The sequence below is a fragment of the Cyclopterus lumpus genome, chromosome 20, assembly GCF_009769545.1.
Source record: "Cyclopterus lumpus isolate fCycLum1 chromosome 20, fCycLum1.pri, whole genome shotgun sequence".
Classification (NCBI taxonomy): Eukaryota; Metazoa; Chordata; class Actinopteri; order Perciformes; family Cyclopteridae; genus Cyclopterus; species Cyclopterus lumpus.
In genome coordinates this window covers 14,432,750-14,451,553 of record NC_046985.1, presented here as the reverse complement: position 1 = coordinate 14,451,553, position 18,804 = coordinate 14,432,750, and the positions used below count along the sequence as shown (strand labels likewise).

The 18,804-nt window shown below is 43.5% G+C and overlaps 2 protein-coding genes across 3 annotated transcripts in view; one reads left to right on the top strand and one right to left on the bottom strand.

The window, feature by feature from the left end:
- Positions 1 to 2,033, bottom strand: part of prkdc (protein kinase, DNA-activated, catalytic subunit) — a 30,460-nt gene extending 28,427 nt beyond the window's left edge. Inside the window, exons 1-5 of the mRNA XM_034559814.1 lie at positions 1,871 to 2,033; positions 989 to 1,065; positions 802 to 906; positions 351 to 425; positions 54 to 162 (exon numbers count right to left, since the gene is read on the bottom strand). Of these exons, the coding sequence (XP_034415705.1) occupies positions 54 to 162; positions 351 to 425; positions 802 to 906; positions 989 to 1,065; positions 1,871 to 2,033 (529 nt within the window). The remainder of the gene's footprint in view (positions 1 to 53; positions 163 to 350; positions 426 to 801; positions 907 to 988; positions 1,066 to 1,870) is intronic.
- A 2,425-nt stretch (positions 2,034 to 4,458) lies between these two features.
- LOC117749742 (rho GTPase-activating protein 29-like) overlaps positions 4,459 to 18,804 on the top strand; it is a 34,267-nt gene continuing 19,921 nt past the window's right edge. The window contains exons 1-2 of one of the 2 annotated variants that reach the window (XM_034560469.1): positions 4,459 to 4,637; positions 5,800 to 6,211. In XM_034560469.1, coding sequence (XP_034416360.1) covers positions 5,896 to 6,211 — 316 coding nt within the window. In that variant the 5' untranslated portion in view covers positions 4,459 to 4,637; positions 5,800 to 5,895. The remainder of the gene's footprint in view (positions 4,638 to 5,799; positions 6,212 to 18,804) is intronic. The other variant, XM_034560470.1, reaches the window with a different exon arrangement.

Here is an 18,804-nt window from a genome sequence, read left to right as displayed (position 1 = left end):
TCCTTGCCAGCGTGAAACCAAACCTTGGCTTCAGGCATCACACGAAGACTCACCTGAATCGGGCAGTTTGCTCCTCTGACAGAGCTCGCCGTAATATCTGTCGAATATGTTGCAGACTCGAAGCTCTGCAACCACGCTGGAAGCCTTTGTTGTTTGGAGAACCTGAGGAGAGTCACAGAAAGAACAAGGTCCAGCCAGCATGTACTCCATATTCACCACTATGTCAAAACAGACTCTCGCAAGAGCATGTGAATGGGGAATTGTGTGAACAGTGGATCTCTTCTTCCGCTCAGTTCATGTCGCACACCTGTAACACAAAGAAACAGCACAGGTTGCCGAGAGAAACCAACCTTGATGAGGAGCTCCAGCACTGGAGACCTACACTTGGCTGCTTTGTCCTTCGTATACACAACCATGCATGTGTCCTGCACCAAGAGAGAAATGGGAGAAAAACAACATGATTCCATCGTGGCATTACATGTACACGTACAAAAGGTCTAGTTTGAGGTACGGCTCGGGTGTCTTGTGTTATACTGAGAAGTGTTTGTAGATATTACTACAAATAATATATATAGAAGCTACTTTGGTGTCAGTATCAGTCTTAATCGGACGTTGAATTTACTTTGAGTACATGGATGCACCATTATGTGTAATGATCTTTCCTTTTCCATGCTGTTGTCACGCACACATGGAAAAATGTAATGCTACATGTAACGCTGTAGTAATTGCATTACTCCAGCATTACACTCGCTGTAGAATGAAACTCTGAACATTTGATCTGGTGCTGAAAGGTGAACTTACTCTTATGTCAGTGGCATACGTCTTCTCCCAACCCTTGACACTTGGTGAGACCCTGTCCAAGAATTTCTCCAAAAAAACCACAATCTCAACTCGGGTGTCCCGGAACTGGAAAACAGATGTTTCTGTCAACACGAGAACTTTTCAGCGTCGTGACATTATTGTTCACGAGATGTTCCTCGATACCTACCTCATCTGACGCCAGGGACTTCCTGAGGAAGCTGAGCAGTCCATAGTCTTTTGAGAACAATAAGGACGTCTGTAAAGCTTCACGACGAAATATGCAAAGACGGGAGCAGAAGGAAATGTTAATATTTGCTTTCGCAGTATGTTTTATCACCCAACACTAAAGTCTGCACACACATTCAGCATCGTGCAATTTGATACATGAATACATCTGTGCAATATTAAAGCCTCCTTCATCAACTTGTATCTGCTGCCTTACTGTGTTAGTAATGTGCTATAACTACACAACTACACATAAACAATATTGACTAGTTTAAGGACCTAACACTATAATTTAGAGATTAGGAAGAACACTTTGGTTGGATTGAAGTTAAATGGAGAGCAAGAGAGAACAAACATTAGATATGGTTAAGTTTTGCATATGGTAAGCACTACAGGCTGAGTCCCCCTTAGGAAAAGGTGTATAGTAGTGTAACACTGGCACACGTTATGCTTGGAGACTAATTAATAATATAATATTGCAGACTTCCAATGGAGTTGTGGGCGTGGCCTCCTCCACGCTCTGCTCATTGTCACGTGGTATTTATATTATATTCTGATTGAGCGTTACTGACCACCGCAGTGAGTTTGGGCGGAAGAGCCTGATGTGGTCGATGCAGGCAAACAAAAACAAAATAAAAAGTAAATGCACCATTATTGAAATAACGTATGCATTACGAATTGACAAGTACCGATAAAGATCCATAGACCAACTCGTCCTACAAGGTGTCTCACCATCAGCGGAAGCACCGTCGACATTAAATTGCCATGTTGTTATTGGGAGTTTGGCGCGGATTCATGGCGTTCTCATAACGAGAGGAGTATTTGATGAACTTTATTGTCTTACCAAGTTCGTTCTCGGTTGGTGTTAGCATGCACTCCTGTCCCAAGTCACCGATAATATCGTGGCATTTCAAAGCTGCGGCTCGTGTGTCTTCGTCCGAGAGATATTCATGAAGTTTCAGGAGAAGTCCCTGAACGCCTCCTGCAGCGTTGCTCTCTGAAGACATAGCTAGCTGCAGCGCGGAGCTAAGCTAACATTAGCATCACTTCAGAAACCCTACTTTCTCTCATAAAGTACACGACCAGAACGAACGTATATGGGAAGAACGCACACGCGCACAGCCGTGCTGGGGAAGAGCCATTCAATCCCAAACAGTCACGCACATCGGGAAGTGTCAGAATGGGATGTTTCAAAATAAAAGCTGCGGTAATGAAGGTCCCGGGAACTTCCGATGACATAAAGGGTCCTCTCGTGGCCGTAAAATAGTGTTTATCGCAGCATTACGTTAAAACGTGACGCTAAAAATATATATGTGTTTATAATTATTGACAACGAAGAGTGACATAACGTACTATAACAACATATCTACCGTATCTACAGTTTTGGTTTGAAATGTTCACCGGAAAACGTAAGACGATATTACCATACATCCATTAACGATAGTGATGGCTGAGAAAGGAAAAGTACATCATCATTAGTGTACACTAACAGTGGTCATAGTGTACAATTATAGCGTTCTTTGTCAAAAGTTGAATCCTATTATATCTATCATTAGTGTGGTTTATATTTACTCACTGTAACCCCTAAAAGCCAAGTAACTTACAGAATTTCAGGGCTGTTACTTATTATATTGCTTTATATTGTTTGATAAAGTGCAAATCTAATACACAGTATTTGTAACATCTAGCGGTATCTGCACTATCAGCACTAATGTATACTTCTAAATAATATAAACAGCATAATCAGTATCAATATCCATATAATTTCCACTGAAGAACGTGCAGTTGTCCATCTAAAAGCAATTATGTCGTTGTATCATAACTTGTTTTTGTGATTATTTCAGTTTGGCAACTGTATTTTGAATATTCACCAGAAGTACTATTACGTAATCATGTCTCCGTTAACGCTGGCTTGACGAATTTACTACACTGCAGTTCTCCACCTTGGCCGCTGGAGGGCACTAACCACTCATTGTTTCACAATGACGACGGATACAGAGCGGCTAGCCGCTGGTGAGTTTATCTACTGCCGCAGACAATTCTAAAAAATGGTTTGTTTATCTAACAGCCTACTTGTCTGAGATTCGGTGTCACTGTTTGTTTTGTTATAGAAAATACTGAGCAGATTATTTATTTTTAAAAGGTCTTCAGGTGAATACTCACTCACAAAAAGTCACCTGAAAGCATGAAGTTGTCTAAGAACGCTTTCTTTCTGCTGATTTAACACTGATGATGACCTGCCATAATTAACCTCATTAACTTTATGTTTATCATTTTCTCCACTTGTCATTGATAAATATGTCCCGTAACCATTGTCTTATGTTGTAAGTGAATCAAAATTAAGATCATATATGACGACTATTAAGTACAACTGAAACGCAACTGAAATATGGAAGTACTGTATATAGCACATGTAATTTACTTTAGTTTTGAGTGAATATGTCAAGTCAACCACAATCCTTTAGGCTCTCTAGTCTTTTCTAACTCGGACAAATTATCGTACTTGTGTCATAATCATCTCATTAGAATGATTTCTAAAGTAAGTGTGTGAGTGACAGAATATTTTTTTTACAAGGAAACACATATGAGACAGGGAAATTGAAAGGAGAAAGAACACCATTCACACTATTTAAACTATATATATAGAGAGAGAGAATATGGGCGTCTGCCTTATTTGGCTGCATTACCTACATTTTACCAGCAGATGTCAGTGATGTGCACTGCGTTACTTGTAACCTCCAGATTCATTTTAAGTGCAACTGGATGAAATAGTTTTGTGTACCATATAAAGTTTAGGAAGGCTTTAAAACAAAAAGTCACAAAATCAGATATGTAATTTTTTTTTTTAGAAAGAACAGAGATTCTTTCTCTGGAGAATGTCCTCATGTCCAAAAGTGTCCTGCCTTCCTGCTCCAAAGAAACAGTATAGGCGGCAGAGCGTAGCTATTCAAGCAGTCCTTTAAAGTCTATACACTGCAGGGATTTACAGCCAAGAAAACCCCCACAAACTGTCTGCTGCCTCTGTGGCAGTAGTGCAGTATAATGCATCTCTATCTCTGTAAGGTAAAGCAAATCAGGCTACAATAAGCATATTTTATCAAGTCTGCTCTCTTTCAGTGAAGTATCGATATTTAATGTTTCACATAGTCCAGGTTGGTCCACCGGAGTCAATTTCAATAGAAATGACAGAGATAAAACAGATTTTGTATTCACAATAAAAGTCAAACAATACGCCACTCGATAAACGCCGTTTGCAGATGTTGCCAATTACTTACATTTATTTTGAAAGGCCTAACAGGAAGTTCCCCGCCGTATTGAGGGCTGCTTAACACTTTGACACTCCAGACACCTGTTGTCAAAGGACGACGCCGCACAACATCTCCAACGCAGGAAAACGCGCGCACACACGCACGCGCATCCCAGTTACCAATCACAAGTCACCGCCTACATCACATGGGGAGAGGAGGCGATTCAACGCGGCGGAGCGGAGCAGGACAGTGAGGAGTTTTGGGGCTGTGAAAGATAAGGAAAGCGCACTGCTTGTGGAATAATTTGTCCTTTTCAGGATTTTATTTTTTCCCTGGCTGAAATGTTTCAGGATCCGACTGCAGGTGTGTAATGTTGTCTGGTAATTGTTGTGGCATTTTGTTTGTGTTGCTACACAAACAAATAGCTTTTGGAAGAGCTAACGCTGGAGGACAGAGAGAGATGTTCAAAGACGGTGGTTGTGAGCGAAGTTACTTTTTTTACTGCGAAATTCACCAGAAGTCCGTTCAAGTATTACACATATCTTCAGTGCTGCCTCTTTTACCGGCAAATAGCAGACGTGTTCGTGAGGAGGAATCACTTAAAACGTTTCTTTCCTCCAAACACAACATTTCGGCATAACGTAAATACACGAAACGTGTAAGTTACCTCCAGACTGGTCTTCGGGTCCGAGCTCACGTCAGCCGCGATGTGGCGGTCCGACTGGTAGCAAAAGTCTATATTTGGCCCTGGGTAGAATTTGTGAATGCCGAATTAACTGTCCGACCGTAATGATCCGACGGGTTTAATTGGGATTAAGTTCGTCTCGTTGTATTCAACAATAAGCAAGACATCCCCACATTTTGGGCTTATTAAGCAGCGGTGTCGTATTGTTCATGAACGTTACCTGTGCACGGGAGGGGCGCTTACACTTGTAGATCATTTTATCTACAGGTTTTTTTCCTCCTTTTTTTCCCACATTGCTTTTTGCCAGCCTTGTTTGCCTTGTGTTTGAAATCTAATGTTTGCATCAGTTGTAACATTACACAAAGGTCGCAGAGGCTGTAGTTGAATACAGTACAGTGCTTTTAAATGTATGTCCAAAGTGAATATATTATGTATTTATTGGCCCAGTATGACTAACTCCACTTTCTAAGGGAAATCACAGTTAAAGACTGGTTTGTGCTGTCAGATCTATTTTTGGGGCTGTAATTGGTATCATTATTGTATTAAGATCAAGAATGATGAGACTTTTTGACACGACAACAACTTCACCTCACGCCTCATTCTATTCTTTTGAGTGATCCATTCAAAACTCCCTGCACATGTGTTATTGTTTATTTCAAGGGGAAATATAGAAAATCCACATGTTGGATGTCGTCAACAGGGTTCTGAACCCCCATTTCCAGCTGTTAAATCCAGGTCCAGCTGTGCAGGCGTCTGTCCTGTTTAAGAACCCGCCTAGGAACGCGGCACACCTGATGCAGTCGGTAACGTCATGCTGTTCCTTCTCCCTCTGTTTGGCAGACGCCTTCGTCCCTGTCGTGGTGCAGTGCTGGGTGTGAGAACGGCGCTGAACAGGATAACCGTCTCCAGGCCTCAGGGCCCCTGGACCAACAAGACATGCTGGCTGCTATGCTGCGCCAGAGTTCTGGTGGAGGATCAGGAGGAGGAGGCGGCGGCAGCAGCAGCAATGGTGACAGCGGTGGAACCAAACTCTCTCTAGGCATCTCCCGACTCTCCAACTCCAGCTTGGGCTCGGCAGGCCCCGCTGGTGCGGGCCCCCGGAAGCCGGGCAGGGTCTCCAAGGACGGCTCGCTGAGCTCGGACAGCCCAGACCTCTGCGCCTCGGACCCAGTCTACATCATGCAGCTGGTCAGCGACGTGCGCAAGTTCGCCGACGTGCTTCTGCAACTCAAAGAGGTTTTCAACTCCAAAGGTATGTTTAGAAAGAGTTTAGCAAAAATCCGCACTGCTTTGTGTGATCTCCTGCTGTGTTATTTGCCCTTTCAGCCAACACAACGTGCTCTTCTAACTCCTCTACGACCACTTGGTTGTGCTTCCGCCAATAACATGTCTTTAATTCTGACATGAAAACATCTGTGGGGTTAAACCCTGCCCTCTCTGATTTGTTATCATTACTTTTGCCTCATAAATAACATGTGTACGTCTCTTACATTCGAGGTAATAGTGTAAGCAAAGCCAAAAAGGGATTTCTAACGGGACACAGCTGCCAGTCAACTCTTGTGTACACACTGTTGCGTTCCCCACAGTGTGTACACGCTCTCTGTCCGTGGTCACGGGGTCTGTCCACCTGGTCTGTCCGCTGCGTCCTTGGCTGCGCGGTCAGTCAACCGGCCTTATCTCACTTTTATTTTGGTTCTTGCCCTCCTTGTTTCCATCCGCGCTGTAGCTCGTTTACAAGTCTCCCTAAAAGCTGCTGATGGAGGATTTGATAAATGGCTCCGCGGTAAGACTTCTCAATATTCTGGTAAGCTTCTCAGTTCAACGTAGGAGTAAACATTTTAACGGGACATGATAAGGACTGTGGAAAAACGGCAGCAGGAACTTTTAACTCCCGAAGCTTTTTAGACGGAGTAAAACCCCCTCTAAGGCCGTAAATAATAGGCCTCCCTTCATCGGTGATGAAATCATTTCCAAACCACAGAGGAGTTTAGAGACTGACTCCCGTCCGTGTGGCGGTGTATATTTCGTGTGGGTTGTTATCACATTCCTGGTCCAAAAGCCAACGAAATGTTCAGCGTTGGCTTTTGGTCCAGACCCAGATCTGGTAAGGCAGGTCTAAATAAGATGAGGTGCTGGTGGTACTCTTTTATTTTATTATTATTTATTTTTAATTTCTACATTACCACCGGGCCATGACTCCCAAGCCCTGAAAGAAACCCAGGCTTTGTTTTTTGGTCTGGAGAGGTCGGTAAAGGTGCTTGACCCGACTGGACATGTCGCGGTTACAGAGAATAGGACCTATTTTTTATTATTATTTATTTAAGCTCAAGAGACTTTTCAGTGACCTGTCGGCACGCCAAGGATCAAAGCAGAAAGTCATCATGTGCAAGAGATTCTTCTTGCTTTTACGGAACAGAAGAAGGCTTGATTGGTTGGCTTGGTCTGTTCACCTGCAGATCAAAGGTGATCACCGCCGCAACGTGCACACACAGTCGACTGTTATGCACCAAGGCTGCATAGCTGTCATACTAGACATTTTGCGCTTCCTGCTCGTCATTAAGAAACCGGTTTATAATCTGTGTCCTCTCCTAATAACAATTGCATAGAGCCTGAGAACATCAGATGTCAAATGGGCAAACAAAATACAATGAACTCAAGATCAACACAATTTACAGGTCTAGTACGCTCAATTATGCAAATGCAGCCACTGAGATGCCAACACATGATTGTAAAGCAGCGTGTTCCCATTAGGGGGCTTATTTAGGCTAAATACAGGAAAGGGCAGATTTGGGGAAATAGACTAATTACATTGTAGGAAACAGACCCATCCACACACTTTTTTTGAGGAAAGTAGCAAAGGGACCATTGTGTCCCCAAGTAATTTTAAACTGCAGGGAAAAGAAAAGAAAGGAAGAAGAAAAAAGTTGTGGCGAATGTTTGACAACTGGGATTTTGACCTCGGGACACTCTTGATCCCACGTGCGGCCTCACATTGATGTCTGTGGATTTAATTTTGTTGGCTGAGGTCTGTGCTTGTCGTCAATGAGCTTCTTCCAAGTGCCATTGTTGAGGGATGGCCCTCTCTAGCCTCTTTAGCAGAGCTTGCTAGCATATTGTTGGGAATCACTGACTTGTGCTGTGATTTGGATGTGATTTAAATCCCCCTCTAATTTACGGACGTATTGTCTCTGCAGCGCTCCACAATAGTTCAAACCTCTCATTACCCGGGCCACTCTTCGAACCTTGCTGCTTCTTTTACCGCGCAGGGCCAATAGCCGAGAGCAATATTCAGCTCGGAGCCTTGTCCCCCTCGCAACAGTGCCTGCATTCACGGTCAACGATGTGAGTCTGGTACCCCATTGTTCCGAGCATCTGCAGACGAGCATGCTGCTGCTAGCTGGCAGCTTCTGCAGAAATGAGACTTTCCCAAGTCAAGAATAGCTGTGGCCTGTGGGATTTCTCCCTGGGAGGGTGAGAGAGCGGCCGGGTGGGCTGGGGGGGGGCAGCAATGAACATCAACCTTAAATGGCAATCACAGTGCCGTTGCTGCTCGTTTGTGGTTGGCGGCAATGACGCATGACTGGATGTTTCTTTTTCTTTTTTCTTTTTTTACCCGCGCCTGAGAAACAACTGTTAAATGCGCCTTCAGCGCACGGTAATGGGTCAGCCTCGCCAGAGTGCGACAGATGATATCTTAAGGTTGGCGGCCACTTGGAAAGGGACGTGTCGGTATTTGGAGGGGATTATTGTTTTGGAGGATCGGTCCCAACTGGGGTCACCAAGGACGTGGAGACCAGGTGAGCCGTGGAGATGGTCCCCGTGTGGCCTTTGTGTTTGGAGGGGAGTGAGTCTCCTGAAAGCCCTCCATCGTTGGAGTAGCGCAATAAACATCTGACCTCGTTCAACATTGGCTATTTCAGGAATGAGGTTGTGCTGTTGTGGCTGTGTGACTGGGACAGGTGTGTCATCAGGGTTTTCATGCCATGCAGAATGGTGGCCAATTTTGTGCGTCAGCCGCTTAGGAATGAAAAGGGCTCAAACAAACAATCCAGTCAGTGGAGGACAAGGTGTTTCAGGAACTGATCCTTTTTTTTTTTTTTTTTTAGGATGACAGGATACTGATAACAAGTTGAAACAGGTCCGATGTATTTCTTGTCAGTTTTCTTTCTTCTTTTTCTCAATGTGATAACTTCATGCTGTTCTCTTTTCCCCCTCTGTTGTTTTTCTCTTATGTTGATGGCTTTTGCTGGGATACACTGTCACCACTATGAATAGCATATTCCCCGGTAGATATCTTAAAATTAAATCAAATCTGCTTAACACAAACTGTTGTTTCATCTCACGGCACCTTCCACCTCCCTCGTCTCACTTCCCCTGCTCACTCACAGCACAAACATCAACGCGTTGAAAACGCGCTGACAGTGCAATATACGTTTTCAGTCCTCCATTATTTGTATGAATCCAATTTGATTTTCAACGCCGCACACAAATGTCGGGACTACCCTAACCTGGCTGCTGCTGATAATCTGGTTCTCCTGAATGTTGTGCCATCCCACCAGGCCTACCTTCCAGGATGGCTGTGGAATAAGCACGCACGAAAGGAATTCACCTCAACTCAATTCAGTTCATTTTGTAACAGAAAAAAAACTCTTTTCTCGGGGAAAAAAGGGAAGAAAACCTTCAGGAGAGCAACAGAGGAGGATCCCTCTCCCCGGATGGACAGAAGCAATAGATGTCATGTGTACAGAATGAACGGCATTACAAAGTTATAACACATTCAATGAATATGACATAAATGTATGAATAATTAGTAGGCATTGACCACGATCCAGATTTCCAAAAACCATGAAACAGAAGGAGATAGAGAGGAGGGAGGGAAGGGGGGGGGGGGGGGGGGGGGGGGAATCAGCAGGGCCATGGCAGGAGGTATAGTGAAAGAGGCCAGACCAATAAGGCCAGGCCCTTTAGGCAGGAGGCTCAAAGGAGGTAGGGCCATTGGGAAGGGTCTAGGCCAGGGGCTGGATGCAGGGTCAAGGGGTCAGGACACAGGACCAGCTTCAGACACAGCCAGGTCCAATGGACCCTATGAGGCGAGAAGGCAAAAAGGCTCCAGGGAACAAGTGGAGTTAGTAATGTGCAATGACGTCCCCCAGCAGCCTATAAGCCTATAGCACCATATTTAGTAGCCCCGCATTTAGTGAGCGCAGCTCCCTAGTGGGACAATATGGTACTAGAAGCTCCTTAAGATATGATGGTGCATCACCAATCATTTTTTTGTAGGTGAGGAGAAGAATTTTAAATGTGATTCTTGATTTTACACGGATCCAGTGCAGAGCAGCTCATACAGGAGTAATGTGATCTCTTTTCTTGTTGTTGTTGTGAGTACACGAGCTGCAGCATTCTGGATCAACTGTACGTAAAGAGACGTAAGGGACCCATTTAGAACAGCCTGCAATAATCTAGTCTAGAAGTAACAAACGCGTGAACCAGTTTTTCTGCATCGCTCTGAGATGAGATGTGCCTGATGTTTTTTTTTTTTTTTTTTATGTTTCGTAGATGAAAAAAATGCAGTCCTTGAGATTTGCTTCAGTTAAAGGACAAGTCCCGATCAAAGATAACGCCGAGATTCTTTACAGTGGTGTTGGATGCCAGGGCAATGCCATCTACAGAAACCACATCACCAGATAATTGATCTCTGAGGTGTTCAGGGCCCAGTAAAATAACTTCAGTTTTGTCTGAGTTTAACATCAGGAAGTTGCAGGTCATCCATGTTTTTATGTCTTTAAGACATGTTTTTTCTGATTTGCGACTACTTTCTCAAGGATCTTAGAGAGGAAGGGAAGGTTAGAGATCGGTCTGTAGTTTGCCAACACCTCTGGATCAAGAGTGGGCTTCTTCAGGAGAGGTTTAATTACAGCTACTTTGAAGGAATGTGGTACATGTTGTTGAGTTGTAGTGGATTTTATATATACTTGCACATGTAGATAAGAAAGTTTATGTTTTAAATTAATACATAAAGAAAGTTATGATAATTAATTTGGGATATTATGAGGAATATTCTGGAGGAATTTATTATGGAACATAAGAGGATCACTGTTTTATTATTCTGTTTGTTAATGACAAATGTAATGATTTACCGCATGCTGCATGAGAATGAATGTTTTATTGTTCAAATGGATGCCGATTTGAAACCTGATATGTTGCTTTTATTCTGAAGGCAGGATAATAGGTTTTATTCTGAAGGGGAACTTCCGGTCCCTGACCGGATGTGTGCGCTTTGACCCCGCCAGCTTATTAATTAGCTTAGCGAACAGAACGGCGGCATTCTTTGAACTGACCAATAGAACTAACCCTTAGGTGTGAATTAATTTGCATGACCATACTAACAACCAAGCATTTGTTCTGGGGAACCTGGTTCTACTGGACTGGAGAGCTCGAGACAGCCCCGGGCTGGCGCTCCCTGGGAGCAGCAGTCTGTCTGTGGAGAGTTTTTCCTTTCTGACTCCACGGCCGTGAACGCTACATGAGTATTATCTTTGCCATTAAATATTGTTAAACTTTAATTAATTGAATCCTGAATTTCCTGCGGCCACTGGACCCGAGTTCTGAACAGATCTTACAATGGCCTGTTAGCAAAGGCACATTAACAATATCCAACAGAGAGGTGCCAATTAAAGGCAAAACGTCTTTCAGCAGCCTCGTCGGGATGTGGTCCAAGAGACAGGTAGACGGTTTAGTAGAAACCGTTGAAGACAGCAAGGCTCCGTCACAGCTCCATCATCATTAGTCACAGTTTAAATGTGTCATGTTAATGTATGACTCGTAGTAATATCAGCTGTGTTTTTTTTTTTACTTGAGTCATGAAGCACTGACTCATACGTGTCCCAAGTAAATCAGTATGGCTTTGTGAATGCAGGGTTCTGGGTTTTAATGATTAACAGGCTCCTACTAAGAATGTCCGGCAGGTGTCATGTAATGTTCCTCACTGCAATGCACCTGACCACTCGCTGAGCTCCAATTTTATGGCAGAGAGACAAAAATGTTTTGTTTTATTTTTCTTAACCCTCAGATCATTGGCGGTAAAGAAAATGGTACAATGGTTGCGATAATGTTAAACTTGACTTTACTTGCATTTTTGGCCTCATTGTAGTGCCTTTTGTTGAAATGTGCCGTGGGAAATGAGAGCTTTTTTTTTCTCTTTTTGGAAGCCATGTTGAGTATTCTGCAAAGATGCTAAAGCTTTGTGGGAAAGTGATTCTGGTCTGGGTCCTTAGAGACAATGCCTAAATGCTATTTTAGCCATTTGTATCCTAAATCACCCCTTGTGAAATACCAGCCTAAAATTAGCCCTGCTTGGGCTTTTCACAAACCATTCCAGGCCTTCTTAATGACTGTAACTGTGCTCTGTTTAGACAGTCTGTCCCACTGGGTCTGGGATCCACTGTAAAGCACTGTAAACTTTTTCTTGCCTCCAAGAAGTTCCTTTTAAGGCTCTTTTACTGCGCCCATACTTGAAGCCTCTGTAAATTATCTCAAGCACAAGACAACTAACCTTCCTTACTTTTAATGTCTTTTCTTGAAGATCATGTTACATCATTTTTTGTTTTGCTAATTCCTGATTTAATCATACTCTGTACACTTATCTCGCCAACTAAGCTGCCTAACAGGATTTATTGCATTACCCTAATTGTTGTGGGGTCATCTATGTTTAGAAGCACGGCTATTGTCTCAATATTAGTTGATGCAGTGCTCGGGTTAGATCTTTGGATTGCCGCCGCCTGGGATTAAAGTGCATTGTGACATATGGCCGGTCCATTAATCCCCTCGGACGGGGGAAAGAAACCATGGAATCATAAATTGTAGCTGAAAATCTTTCTTTTATCAATGCACAATGCGTGCAATTATGTCCCGCTGCATACAGGTGGCAAAACCATGTTGACTTGTCAAGTTTAATTGCCCGACTGTACTCGAAGATTTGTACGTTGTAACCCAAGTGAGCTCCCTCTCTGTGTGTTTCTCTCCTTCCTTTCTTCTGGTAAGATTTACAGTTATGGACACTGTTTCTCTCTTTTGCTGCGGCAGCTTTGTTCCAGGAGGCTGTCGATGTCTGCCACACACTAAGATAAAGCTTCAGGATTCCCCCACTACAAATGAGAAGCCAAGGATTGGGGGCTCTCATGAGGGGCTATACTTTCGAAACTCGGTAGTGGAGGCTTCTATGAAGTCATAGGGATATTGAATAGGGAAGCATTCTCAGTATTTGGCATGGCAGATTTTACCAAGACACATTTGGTTGCGTGATCAGAAGACCCTCCTCTCTTCCTCATTGGATTAAGGATTTGAAACGAAGATGGCAAATTTATCCTCGAAATAAGATTAAATAGCCCTTGAATCTGTAGCCTCTATCCCTACATTGGATTAAAGTCCTCTAGGATTAGACAATACAGCAGTTAGTTGACATTCTGCACTTTAAACACCTGTGGTGCAAATTGTACATTCATTTAATTTAGAATCATCCACTCATTTATCATTAAGAGCTCAACAAATATACACGTATTTTTATTGTATGTTGTTGAAACCTCAATTTGAAACCAAGCTAAATTATTTGAATCTTAAATAAAACAAACGTTCAAAATTGCTGCTCTTGTTCTGTCAAAAAACCATCACTCAATGAATATAATGATTCTATAAAAGATGCACCTTTTGCTCTATATAAAGAAGAGGACACTAAACATCCATTGCGCTTAAAAAAATTAAATTCAAAAAAGCCTGACCCATTCTTGAACCAGCTTAAGCGAAAAACATGGTCTGCCCTGATCTCTTTAAGTCTGTTTTGTTATGTGGTGAGATGTAAGTCCACTGTCTATTCACTATAACTGTGTTTTGGTGAGACAGCTTTGCAAGGGTTAATTTGTAAATAAGAGTCATCAGCCATAGTTAACTTGCTAGATGCGTAGGTGACCGTTGCTTTTTTCAGTTTCAGCATGTCACCAAGCTAAGTAATGGGTTTTGTCATGCTCTTGTCATATGGAAAACCATCCAGCCAAACAGCCCAGGCAGTAGCCCAACTGTGTTTTAATCGGGTCATGACACAGGCATCCCAGCTGCTGTATTCACTAGCATTGGAGGGAGGTTTTGGTAAATAGTTTGTACTGTTGTGTAGGAAGGGGATATTCTGAGCATAATTGGCCTTGTTTTTTGCCCAGAGCCAACTTTAGGGCATGCTTGCATGTGCTCGGGTCAGCCCCATGCTGGCTACAGCTCATAACTTGTTAAAGACCAATGGTGCTGATGAGGGGGAGAGGAGGATAACCGTCCGCTGTCTTTGTCCACAACATTCTGTAAGTTTAGGAGCCCAGTTGCTGTGCTCAGTGAAAGGAACAGAGTCCCCGTTTGATGTGGGGGTAGACGGACTGAGCGTGAAGCAGAGCCAGGACCAATTGGAGACTGTCCTGTCCTGTAAGACTCAAATTAGGGCCCATTGGGGTGTAGAAAGGCCAAGGGAGGAAGGTGGATCTATTGGGGTGTGATTGAACTTGCCAAAGCATTCGACACACAAGCAGCAATACCCTTCTCTCTCTCTTGAATCTGCTTCTCCAGATGGATTTTGGCTTCCTAGAACAAATTGTGTCTTTTCATCTCACCAATTGCAAGGACAGAATTCAGGAGCTTCTCACTGCAACTTTCATAACTAGCAATGAATGGAGAAAGGGCTCATATATGCAGCAGGCCCCTTGGCTTTAGATGTTTAGTCCCTTTTACAGGACTAGCAGATGTCGATCAGCAGTGCCTCCTCAGCTCTGAATACTTTCACTCCCATGTATGGCCGTTCTCTGCTCAAGCTGGTAATTGTAACCATGGTAAGAAACAAAACAGTGCCCTTTGACTTAGGTTTTCTTTAATTCTTGATGTTCTTTTAAATCTTTCAACTGAACCAATTCTTAAAATGTTCGGTATATTCCGTCCCAGTTCCCTTCCTATAAATATTTTATGAAATGTCTTGACAGTTATGAGTTTTCTAGTGAAAACGTTCAATCACACAAAGACAACTCTCTCAGAATTATGATGCAAGTAAGCAAAACAGTGTCCTCTTGTTAATTTTTTTGAACAAGAGGACCCCCCCTCCCCTCCCAGTTCTGCCGCTTGACAGGTATACTAAAGGGGCCAATCTTTGTACTTGTTGGACAGCTCTCCCACCTCTCTCGCCTGCTGATGTTCCTTTGCCTACATTACACAGCTTGGGGAGCAACTGTAGTCTGTTCAGCCTAATGCCTGACCAGTTTGTCTGCCAGCTCGAGGTTGCGAAGTGGGGGGGATTTGCAGTTTCTCTTAAAAAAAAAGCATAGTTGGAATGCCAACCTTCAGAGCTTTGCATCAACAGTCGGCGTGATGTGGGGTGATATCCAGAGAGAGGTTGCCTGTCTTTCCTCACTGTGACAGACAGTTCCAAAGAGAAATGAAAGAGGGGGGGGGGAAACAAATTATTCACTCCGCACTGGGTATCTCATTTATATGCGAACAACTAAAGAGAGAAATATTCAAGGGTAAACGTGTCTGTTGACTAGAAAGAGATCTTTCAAAATGTTTCCTGGCCACACTTGGATTTAAGGATGATGGTCAATTGGTTATGGGATCTTTTACTGGATTTTGCAATGTGTTGTTATATCTGTTGTTCCTCTAACAGTCAAACTGAATGCCACGACATTTCCTAACTTCAGCCTTTTATTTGTGGTCCTCTGAGCTAACAGCTAACAAGCCTCACAAAGGTAGTAGCCTGCAGAGTGGGAACATGAAAGCCCCCCCAGCTAGGTGGAAGGTGCTGTGTGTCTAGCCTAGGGCTCTCTTTTTTAAACACCAGCTCTTTGTGCATGCAGTCATGGGAAAAAGAGCTTCAAAGGTGAAGCAACAGGGAATGCTTCAGCATAAGCATAGAAGTGTGGGAAGGCAAAGCTCTTCTGCCTTTTTACCAGCTGCATGTAATCTGCTAATCCGTAGAGTGGACCGCCGGTGGTCTGTCGACAGAGGTGCACCAGGGCCACTGACCGCAGGAAGTATGTTGGAGGAGGAGGATATCAAGGGATGTATGGGCCACCCATTGCAGTGACCCTGCCCAAGTGTTAAAGGTTAAGTGGACCCATTTTGCGAGACCCCCTTATAGTCAGGGCAATAGGTCAAACTTGGATTGAAACGATAAGGAATTTCTAGCAACGCACATAAATACCTTATTAAAGACTCAGTGCTCAGAGTGGGTATTATCAAAGAATGTGGCATTTCACCATAGCCCATTTAAGAAGAATCCATTTCAACAAAGCAAAGGTTATTGAGTCACGTAGTGATTGATTGAAACATTTGGTTGCTTGTCTTTTGAAGAAGGGGGCAAGTCTCAAAGGAGCCCCTTGAAACCTAGCCATACCATAGCTTTTGATGAATGCACAATTTCTTTGAAACAACTGCCACTACAGAGTTCTAGTTGGTTATTGAGGGGTGAGTAGCTGGAATGTCCAACTGTGGTCCGACTCAATAGGACACATTGAGAGGTTTTGACTGACATTGGTCATGGCTAGCCTGTCCAACATCCTATTTAGCCCCCTCTGCCATGGGCCGCTTCCATTTGATCGGACCTCTGCAGACCCAGTTGTGACATGTTTAGTGATTTCACACTTGCTTTGTGAAAATAAGCACCCCTCCGTTCCCTCAAATGTTTTGAAGCATAGATAATACATTGCTCCCATGATTTGCAATGCATGACTGAGCATAGCTAGGGCCAGAGTGAAAGGAATGTTGCCAAGTCATATTGTGTCAGGCCCTAGTTGATGTTTAGTTATAAAAGAATCAAGTCAGTGATGCTCCAAGTCTCCTTACTGAGACTTTTTCCCATGGTGCACATCAAGAAAAGGCAACAACATATTTTTCAGCCTTGATGGCCTCAATGAGGAAAACACATTTTCTTATATGGTAGTCTACACTTTGTGGGCAGTTGTAGAATGTTACAAACATTTTCACATTGAATGTTTGTGCCTAAATACCAACAAAACACATTCTTTAAACAAACCAACCAAATGTGGCCCGATTTAACATTTGCTTTTTTTGATTATTGCATGGATTGCAAGTCAGAATTGACACCGTTGCGTAACACCAGTACATCCAACTTGGTTGGACTGTGTTCAAATTGGACCAGTGCATCAACCATGCAGTTTAATATTGGACCTACAGAAAGGCCTGTACTTGATTGTTTTAATGTGGAATTATATCTTTGGTATCCCACCCTAGTGGCCTGGTCAGCGGTCAATATAGAATATAGAGCTAGAAAATAGGTCTCTGGCTCCTGGTTTCATGCTCAACAACATCGCCTCCCCACATGCTGCATAGACTAAATCAACGAGCTTGAGACTATGTCCTTATCTTTGTATATGTGTAGCTCCATACCATTTAAATGTCAGAGTCTCTGCACCAGAAGAGCATCAGAATGTTTTGGTATTGAGGTGTCATCTTGATGGTGAGTGATCCGACAATGTTTTCATTATGGATCCCCCTCCACCCCTTGCTCCTGCAACTCCCGTCCCCACTCCCAAACAAGAGGCTGGAATGTTGGGTTTCCATGACGCTAATGAAGTAAAAACCTGGCAATGTCTTACTGGCAGCCCCAGAGCAGCTCCTGATCCGCGGCCTCCTTCTCATCAGGTCTGATCCCTCTGTAGCCTTCATTCACCAGGGCTTATTATGCCCAGGAATGTCTCTCACTCGCTCCCTCTTTCATAACCCCCACTACAGCAGGGATGTGGGGTGCAGGGGTAAATCTGGGACAAATCCCAAGGGAGCGTACTCCCTCTCCCCCCCCCCCCCCCCCCCCCCCCCCCCCCCCCCCATACCAACCAAAACCCCTCTTCTATCACTCCTATGACTTGGACACACACACACTCCAATCCCTCTTTCCTATGAAAAGTGAAAAGCTGCTGTTGTGATTTATTGTTCCATAAATGCTTCATGTGGCAGGCCCATGAGGCGACCAGCCCGCTGTTTGCTAGTGGCCCCAAGGACAATAGGGAGTTTTCGGCACTTAAACAAGTCCAATCCGTAGTCTTCCCAGGGGAAAACAGAACGAAGCAGCTTGTTTGTGTTCCAGTTTTCAGATGGATGATATTTGTCACTGAAACTTTTTCCACAAAATGTCCCTTTCCAAACTTTATTTTATCCTGTCTTTACCATGGCAATACCACTGCTGAAACATGTCTCTCTAGTCAGATGTGGGAACGAGTCTTCTTCTCTTTGTGTCTCGTGCAGAATGGCAGTTAAAGGGTTAAATAATCAGCCTCTGTACATTATCCTGTGTCCTGCTGGGCTGGTGGACGCAACCATAATGGCTTGCTAATTAGCCTTCATTTACCGCCATTGAAGACTGGAGCCCATGGAGATTTGCAGAGGAAGACCCTCTGTCTCGTGGGCATTCATGGTTTAGGCTTGTCCTTAATAAACCTCTAGGATACCTCCAGGACTCTGGATTCAGTTACTCTGTCGATGAATGGGGTGCATAGGCTGTGTAGGGATGATTTAGTCCATTGTGTGTTTTTGTCATTGAAAGGATAATGTCCATAAATGGGACCTAAACTGACCAGGACCAATTAAGGGCTTAAGGGTTGAAGCGGCTCATTGTAAACTTTGACCCTGATCAAATTATTGTGGGTCCAGGTCTCTGTATAAGGCTGGGGGAGACAAAGTCTTTTGGACAGACTGGTTATGTTACAGTAAAGGATCAACACTACAAAAACAGTAAGTTAAAGGAAATGTATTTTTACCATTTTAATAAAATACTGGGGTTTTGTGCATTTGTTTTAAAATGTAGTCTTT